General features: G+C 50.1%; 1 protein-coding gene and 1 long non-coding RNA gene across 2 annotated transcripts in view; one reads left to right on the top strand and one right to left on the bottom strand.

Annotated features, from left to right (window-relative positions):
* NPC1 (NPC intracellular cholesterol transporter 1) overlaps window positions 1–9080 on the bottom strand; it is a 48362-nt gene that overhangs the window by 885 nt on the left and 38397 nt on the right. Inside the window, exons 16-25 of the mRNA XM_082699675.1 lie at window positions 8162–8289; window positions 7928–8068; window positions 6653–6742; window positions 6028–6215; window positions 5573–5688; window positions 4799–4928; window positions 3300–3500; window positions 2133–2364; window positions 1283–1396; window positions 505–667 (exon numbers count right to left, since the gene is read on the bottom strand). Coding sequence (XP_082555801.1) covers window positions 505–667; window positions 1283–1396; window positions 2133–2364; window positions 3300–3500; window positions 4799–4928; window positions 5573–5688; window positions 6028–6215; window positions 6653–6742; window positions 7928–8068; window positions 8162–8289 — 1503 coding nt within the window. The remainder of the gene's footprint in view (window positions 1–504; window positions 668–1282; window positions 1397–2132; window positions 2365–3299; window positions 3501–4798; window positions 4929–5572; window positions 5689–6027; window positions 6216–6652; window positions 6743–7927; window positions 8069–8161; window positions 8290–9080) is intronic.
* Window positions 1396–7550, top strand: LOC309848275. The gene is made up of 2 exons (XR_014302934.1): window positions 1396–1474; window positions 2006–7550. It is a non-coding gene; the product is annotated as an uncharacterized lncRNA (long non-coding RNA).

Genomic DNA, 9080 nt, shown 5'->3' with positions numbered 1-9080 from the left:
CAGAGATTAATACCCCCTCCCCGCAAACGCCTCAGCGTCTTACAAAGCTCTGAGACAGCCAGTTGGTCCTGCATTCTCCTTCCAACCCCACCTCATTTACGGAAGCTGAAATGGCCAGAGAAGTAAAAAAAATCTTAAGGGCAGTCTTGAAACAAGCCCGTGAGTCAGGGAATGAGAGCTGCTCTGCGGCACTGCTGGGACTTGCCCGGCGGCCGAGTCACTCCGATGGCCACCCCTCTCGGGCAGCAGGGAGCCCCCAGGGCCGCGGCCATGCAAGCGCCTTCCCCGTCTGACTTCGGGGCCTTGTGCAGCAGCCAAGTGGAGCCTCCAGAAAAAGCATTAGCAGCTTACTAATGAAGCTGTTTGGACCACCATGAAATTCCTAGTCCAGATTTTTTTCCTTTCACAATTTTTTTTTAAGTACCATTTAAGAATGCTTCTAGATCTCTTTTCCTTTAGTCACATGCTTCCTCCATCCACTTATCTCAGAACAAGAATGCTTACCTATGTAGCTGAGTAAGACAGGGAGGAATATCAAGCCATGGGTGGCTCCCAGTAAGACCATAGCCAGATACATCCTGAAGTAGAATATCTGGAAGATCTGAGACTTGGCAAACGCCAGCACCACAATCCCTCCAAATTTTGTTAGTGTGATTCCACTGAACACCTGAAAGGAGAGACAGCATTGGAAAGCGCTTACCAACCTGCTCTAATTCAACACATCCTCACAGCGATTTCTTGATGGGCAAGGCCCAAAGCAATGGGTTGAACCCCAGCTTTTAGTTACTGACAAGCAGGACTACATTCTACCTAAAATTGATTTGCTGCTTACAGACCTGGGGGGAAAAAAAATAGAAGGGTAAAAGCTGTGTATTCTGCATGGACAATGGACTCTGTCTTTAAACAGCTTTCCTTACACTTAGATGAAAACTATTAAGGACTTTCTAGAGCAGCAAAAAACTGGCTGAGAGGCAGAAGCAGGCTATGGAGTTGAACTAAGAAGATTCTCCTGGCTCTGAGGGCCCCAGCTCCCTGGGTGCCAACACATGTGCTCAAATCGAACCTCTCCGTTCTCTTCCTGCTTCACGGTCTGTAAAGGTTTCACTGAAGAGAACAGTTCTAAAGAACTTCAGGATTTAGCTATTCATGAAATGCCTGAAGACGTGTCACTCTTGCGAGTGGCTAAATAACTCAAATTCTCTTTTCCCTACGGACTTTTCTAGTCTCTGAGAAGTTGACGAGCTGGGCACCCCATGCAGAAATCTCTGGCCAGGCTACTTACGGAGCTGCCCATGTGAGAGAGCGCCTCTTCGGCCCGTTCCACGCGGCTGCCCTTCGTGCTCACTGTGAACGCTCTTGTGATGTGGCTGCAGAACTCCACGGAAATGCCACAGCTCTGAAAGAGAGTCTCCTGTTACGACTGCCCTCTTGTGGCTGAAAATCCTAGCAGCAGGCACTCCTCTCCCAGGATCTGGTATGCCGGGCACCACAGGTGGCCCAGGAACCCTAAGCATCCCCTTTACCTTGTAACACCGAGCACCCCAGCAGTGCACGCCCACTGAAGGTGCACCGGGCAACTCGTGGGACCCTTGAGCACCCAGACACCACTTCTCTAAAGCAGATCTGCTTGTTTTAGGGGGACTTGTGGAACCCTCATAAGGTTACCCCTACCCCTCAAGAGTCAGCACCCATCAGATTTGCTTTAGCTGGGCCTCCCTGCCGCTTCCCCGAAAACAGTATTCATACTATAAGTACAGACATGCTGCTATTTTAGTAGTTTTTCAAATGCTCCTATCTTCAAGACTATCAAAAAGCACCTGGCAATTGCATGAGAAGTGAAAGGTACTGGTAGTCAACTCCACTGGGAAGGAGCATTTTTTTCTAAAAAGTGAACATCTTCTCATGGGGCTACATGTTTTTGCAGACCCTTTGGGACAGAAGTTCCAGGCAAAATACCCCCGTGACACTACGGAGTCACACTTCCATTGTTCTATGTACTATCCAGGTCCCCACTCCATTAGCACTCATCCCACCTTTCCATGAGCAAGAGCTGGCCTTGGTCTTTCACCCCAAGAAACAGTTCACAGAAGTGACATGGGAGGCAGGAGCCAACTGAGCAGGCCAGGACTCACCATAACCAAATTGACCAAGGAAACTGCATTCAGACTGATGCCCCAGAGCCACATGACGCCAAACATGTTGACCAAGATCATGGCGATGGTGACACACATGATCACTGCAGACCACAGTTCACAGCCCAGGAGAACCAGGGTCACCAAGAAGATGGCTCCCAGGGACACACTGAGGTTAAAGATCGTGTCATCGATAATGGTCAGGTATTGTTCGTAGAAGACATAGAACACACTGGAGAAAAGAGCAGAAGGTTCTGTTATAGCTCGTGCTTGCTTCTGGAAGCTTTTTTTCATCCTGCCACTACTGCAGAACCAACTACTCTGAGTCATCCCTTGCATAAAAACTCCCTGTTTTTGTGAGACTCCTCTGTAGTAATTCAAATGAACCTCTAACCACTGACACCCACAAAAGGGCCTAATAATGATCCAAAATGTGTATTTTATATAAATTTTTTGTTCATAAGCTCAACCTCTTCACTTCATAGGCATTTACAGAGTATTTCATGGAATGTTGAAAACACAGGTCCAGATCTATCCTGAGAATTACCTCAGACCAAATGAGATCTGTGTGGGGCCTGAGGAGAAAAATGCTTTTTTGGCAAAGTTAGTCAGCTCTTCTCAGGAATTAGGACATCCATTCTAAGAACTTCTTCGGCAGAAAAACAGGCTGTCCTCCTGTCAAGAATGGGTCAGAACCCCTCTGAGCAAGATCACAGGGGTGGGGAAAACCACCTGTTTCTTCTACTTTATAGGAGAAAAACCCCAACAAACAAAAATGAAAAACCTCCATAAAGACACCATGTTCCAGGGAACTGGAAGTCAGGGGCGGCGAGCAGCTACCGACCAGGAACGTCTGCTCCGCCCTCTCAGTGAAGCCTGGTCCCCCGGTACCGCACCCTCCCACCCAGGGTGCTGCTTTGAAGTGTGTCTTTCTTGGGATGGTGAGCTCTAGCTCACAGATCAGATTTTGTGCGTGCAGCACTCAGACCTTGGGGGGTGCTGCAGACCCTGGCCTGCCTTGCCCAGATGCTATTTCCCCTGATATTCTTTGCTTCTGCTCACGATGGAGAAGGTTCCGAACGAAAGCCAAGGATCAGCTTCCCATCAGGAGAGCCCTCAGGCTGTGGGCCCTAACCCAAGAAACCTCATTTATAAAATTCAAACTACCTGTACGGGAACACACGGTAACCGCTTCCTTCGAGGCCCATGGTTTTGGTGATGTTGCCGGCGAGGAGGATGGCTTTTCTCATAGCATCAGTAAAGTCAGCAGAGGTCTGAAGCACAGTGTGGTAGGTCATGAAGTAAGTGGCGCCGACAGCCGTGTCATTGCCGAGGATGTTAACGGCTGAACTGTAAGCAGCATGTCCCCTATGGGAAGACTCAGTGGTGTCAGGGAGGCCACAAAAAGTCCCTGCAGACCCCGAGCATACAAGGTGAACTGGAATCACCTGACCCTGGGCTCAGAGGTCAGACCAGCTCTAGATTTCAGGGACAGGGAAGGAAGTCCCCGTGCAAGGGACGGTGAAGGTTTTAGCTTATTCTCTCACTTTTGGTTGTTTTGGTGCAGAGGTGCTCTTGTTTGGGTATCTGTGTTCTGCTGCGGTGTTTGCTCGGCAGTGTTGTGTAACGGGGCGGGAAAGGACAAGGGCCCTGGAGTCCATGGCCGTGAGGCGGGTCTCGGCCCCGCCCCGTATTAGCCAAGGAACCCTGGGCAGCGGGACTGAATCTGGGCTGCGGTGTCCTCTGCCACCTCCTCACAAGCTGTGTGGTAAGGGCGGTGACATGGGTGAGGGGCCTGGCGCACGATGGCACGTAGGAGGCTCCCTGTAAGTGGTGGCTGTTGCTTTCCTACAAGCTGGATGTACCCGGGTTTGTTTTATGTAGGCCAAAGCGTTCAGTGGGCAAGCAGACCACGCTGCAAGATTTGCTTTTATCTTTAGTCACAGTCTTTCCTCTGTACCAAATACAGGTCTCCAAGCACAGCCACGATACACAGGACTGACTGATAGGAGTTTGGTTGAATTATGTATTAGGAAAAACAGGGAAGTCCAGGGTTTGCCTAACATACATGTGAACACTCTTCTTGCTCCTACAAAAGGTTCTGAATCCTCCCACCCCGGACTCCCAGCCTTCTTCCCTATTTCTGGGCCCAGATGCCCTGCCTCCACACGGCTAATCAGCTGCCCGGCTAGATGGGGGCGTGCGACAGCCCCGAACCTCAGAGCCAGATAGGCTGGCAAGATTGGCCGGGCTGCAGGAATCTGAGCCTTGGTGCAGTATGGCGTGACCGAGCAGAGAAGCTGTCCCTGACCCCAGGACGGATGTGAACACATTCTGAAATGCCACACGTCCCTGCTCCCCTCCTGTCCTGCTAGACGCTGGCACAGCCCTCGGCAGCCATTCACGCAGCCAGGAGAGCCAGGACAGGAGGCCAAGAGGGAGGGAGACGCTCAAGCCAGGATGAGATCAGCTGGAGAGGCTGAGAAGCTCTCCTTATGGGTGTATGAGGTTTTTCTGCTCTCACAGAAGACCCGGTGGTGGGGCGCGTGGGTTGGGGAAGAAAGGGACCCTCCCCATACAGCTGCCCCCACCCCGGCCCTCGGCTAGCTGTCCCGCACAAAATAACCGGAAGTGGGCACATCTCTGAGCGGCTCCATAGCACTTACCCTTTGCCGCACTTGGGGTTCGGGTTATCAGAAAGGAACATGGGCAGGAATCTCATGAAGTCTTCCCCTTGAGGCCTCTGTTTGCCCTCTGGGGTTAGAGGTCTGCAGCGGCCACAGGCAGGGTCAACCACTAGCACAGATACAGAGGGGCCCAGATGAGAAGAACGAGGTTCCAGATGTTATCTGAAAACACTTAAGGATCTAAGGGGAATTTTCCTTGATCTTTTCCTGACACCGAAGCTCCAGAGCTTCCAACACACGGGATTTTCATGGTCTAATCCGTCTGACATTCCATCTTCATCTGGGGCAGGCTGTATAAACTTTCTTCCCTGAAATAGGTGGCCTGCTTGGAGGATGACTCTGATTGGTATTATCAGAGTCCAAGGCTTCCATGATTTTACCAAGAAAACTCGAGGACAACCTCAACACTCCTAACAAAACTGCAGGGCAACGGTGATAACAATGGGAAGCACTCCGCGAGACGCAGCCAGATCCCAACCAAGAGATGCTATTAGTGAGAAGAGAACCCGGAAGACTCTGAAAACCAGAGTCCCCTGACCGGGGCTCTGTTTGGCCTGCAGCCCTGTGGTGGGGGTCGGAGGGAGGCTGAACAACATGACACCCTTCAGAGAACATGGCGGAGCAGAGAGATGGCAACCAAGGAAAAGGGACTGGTGCCGGTATAAACTGAGGTGAAATGCAAAGGAGTTATAAATTATAATGCCACAAGTCTTCAGAGAAAAGAGAAAAATCTGGAAAAGGAGATGAAAGTACCTGAGGCATTGCAGAAGCGATCCGTGCCGTTGTAGACTCTACAGCAAGAAGACTGAGGCTTGACCCAATCAAAATAATCATCGATCCAGGACGAGGGGGCAAAGCCTATTCGGGTACTGGTGAGAAGGAGGGAGAAGTTACTGACTTGCTCCGCAGGGGGGAGGTCTCAGATTCAGTCCTTTTTCTCGAAACCTAACTTCGCTTTCTAGATGTTACACTGCTGCCCAAAGAACAGACTTCATCACCACTTAACGGAAAACCCTTCCAGATAGGAGCTGCTCAATTAGTCCTTTTAAAGCTTTTGCTGAGGTAAAGCTAGAGTTAGCATGATTCTGAGCAACACATTTTCTAAACAAATCTATCCTGAGTGAGCCATGTCAGGCCCAGGCGGCCGGCGGCCGGGGGCCCCTTCCGGCTGCTTCTGCGGCAGGACCAGAACGCCGGGTGGTACTGACTAGTTGTCCAGCTGAGCCGCGGTGAAGATCTGTTGCACCAGGGAGTCGTTATTGCAGCCCATGCCCCCGCACACCATGTTCTGCCCTTTCAGGGAGCTGTAGTCGTGCCCTTCCTCCAGGACGAAGTACACAGGTGGGCCCGCATGCAGGTATCTGAGCGACCTGAAGTAATCCAGCACGTAGGAGTCCTGCATGAGCGATCAGAACGGGACACAGTGGGAATGTGCTGACGAGCTCAGGTGAGGGGACGGCTAAGGATGGAGACAGCACTGGGATGCTGCTGACCGAGACGGCCCCAGCCCGGATGCAGACCGTCCCCCGCACCCGAGCCAGCTCCCGGCTCCTCACGTCCCCGCACCCAAGGTGCTTCTCTGGCAGGCCCACCGCCAGGAGGGCACCTTACAAGGTGAGAGGCTCGCTGCTCTATTTCTCTGTACCCTCCTCACCCCGAGAGTTTCATGTGCTAAGATGGGCCCCATGCGGGCTCCACGGCAGTTCTTGTAACCTGGGGAACCAGCCGCCACATGGCGTTTAGAAGCAGGCATTCGCCCGGAACAACTGCATGCAAGTTTTGGAAAATGTATTTGTACCTTTGGCTAAACAACTAAAAGAGAAAGCAGCTTACATCGGGCATGGAGAGAGACTGATCCAATCCAATTTCCACTTTGTTCAGCACCGCGATACTGAAGGACAGGACACCCACAAATACCGCTATCTGGAATAAAAAGTGAGCTGTAAGGCAGGGACTGCTTCGTGCATGGCAGCTTAAGAACATAAATAAGATCTTCCACACGTGAAACACGGGACTGTCCCCAACCGAAAAGTTTACATGCCACGTTAAGGTAGAGAGCAGGGTTCCTGGCTGAGAGGACAGCATCTAGTCAAACTCCCTGGGTTTAAATCCTGGCTCCAGGATTTGAGTGACCCTGGGGAAGTCACTTAACCTCTCTCAGCTTCTACTTCCTCATCAGTAACACACGAAAAATAAAAGATGTATAACATAAGACGGTTTTGTGGGTTAGATGAGAAAATCTGCGGACAATCCAGATTCAGCATTGTACCCAATATTCAGTGTTTGTTAAATGTTAAGTGTTACTATTACTGGAGACGAAGTCATGTTCTTTTATTAGAGCAGTGATTGGTCATCACTGCTGGCTATCCCCAGTGGATCACCTCAGAAAGCTCTCACACTCTTGCTGGGGACTCGGGATGGTGGGTGGTGTGCGGGGGAGGCTTGTGGCACTGTAACGGGGCAGCGTGAGGAGAGAGTTGTGGCAGGACAGTTCCGTGTATCAACTGCAGTGGTGGTCACTGCCACTCTGCATGGGATGAGGGGACTCAGAACTCGACACACACACGTGCCCATGTCAAATTCCTGGTTTTGACGCTGAACTATAGTTGTGTAAGACCACAGGGAGAAGCTGGGTTGATGGGTACCTGGGTCATTTCTGTACTATCTTCTTGACTTTCTATGAATCTATAATTACTTCAAAATAAAAACTTGCTTATACTGACTACTAAAAGCTAGCTAGAAAAATATTTTATGTACTTGTACATATTTGCTTTTGCATTTTGTATATATACTTAACAACTGTCAGATTTTCCTTCCTACGCTGGTTTCTTTCTTTTTTAAAGATTTTATTTATTTACTTTAGAAAGAAGCATGTGTGCAAGCAGGGGGGAGGAGCGGGGGAGAAGGACGAGCAGAATCCGCTCTGAGCACAGAGCCCAACACAGGGCTCGAACCCATGACCCTGAGATCATGACCTGAGCTGAAATCAAGAGTTGGACGTTTAACCAAATGAGCCATGCAGGTGCTTCACCCAAGCTCCTTTCTTAGAAGGCATGTGATAAAACTGTTTTTGGAGAAAAATGAGGAAAACCACAGACAAACTCATACCACAATAGGTCGCATCCAATCCTTAAGCAGAAGTGGAGAATAGGAGTTTTTGAAGAACCGAAACAAGCAGCTTTCTGAGGTCTGGACGCTAGTTCCATCTTCAGAGCCTCTGACACAGCAAAGGACATCCAGACGATGTTTCTGAGAGGACAAAGAAGGACAAAGGTCACACTCTCTGGCTGCTTCACTTGGATTCTAGGCTGTAAACAGACTGCCATCCTGACAACAACTTACCTCTTGACGCTTGATGTCTAACCCCAAGAGACTCACAAAACATGTGATCTGAAGAAGGAAGTCAATGAGGACGGCCATCCCGGCGAACAGGGAGAAAGTGTGAACGGCTGGCATCTTCGACAGCGCCCCTGCAGAGGGAGAGAAGCTGCCCCGTCACGTCCACTTACAGCAGGGGACTCCCTGCGGGTCTCACCCTCACGTGCACACAGGAATGCAAGGAGCTAGAACAGACTGAAGCCACGAGAAGACCCACGCTTCCCACAACCCCCCCAGAGGAGTGCCACAGAAATATTTTCTCTCTGCTATTAGATCAACAGTATTAGTCTCCCACTTCTGACACAGTTAGATGAGGGTGCTCCCAGTCAGAAGTATTGGGTTAACACCCAGAGACTGCAAACTAGCAGCCCACAGGCCAGATTATATCCTGTATGGTCCACATTAGATCAATTCATTTTAGGATGAAAACACATTTCTTTTTTTTTTTAAAAAAAGAAGCCAATATTTAACAATGAGACCCAACACAAAAATCTAGATTCACAGCTTCATTTAAAAAAAGAAACTGGACCTAGCAGCACTGGGCCAGCAACACGTAACTGTCCTTTCTAGACCTGTGCCTTCTGCTCCTACAGTTCCCCCAGAGTCACTCCAATCATGAAGCACAGTGTCAGCTGCTATTATCACCACATTTTCTGATGAGAAAACAAGAGAAAGTAACTTTCTCTGCACTTGTACCCATCAAAAGGAAGTGTAAGGACCACAGGCTTGAAAGCACAGTGCTCTATGGAAATGAAGACGGCATCCTGGGTCTGTTCTGAAAGACCGAGCCTTCATGAGCCTACAGTCGCCCCGTGTGAACAGCTCATGGAGGCATTTCCATCTGTGGCCCACGGATCCCATTTCTAACCTAGCTTCCTGCTCT

Source organism: Mustela nivalis, assembly GCF_964662115.1.
Source record: "Mustela nivalis genome assembly, chromosome: 14".
NCBI classification, from domain to species: domain Eukaryota; kingdom Metazoa; phylum Chordata; class Mammalia; order Carnivora; family Mustelidae; genus Mustela; species Mustela nivalis.
Note: the sequence above shows the minus strand (reverse complement) of the source record. Positions and strands in the feature narration are given on the sequence as shown.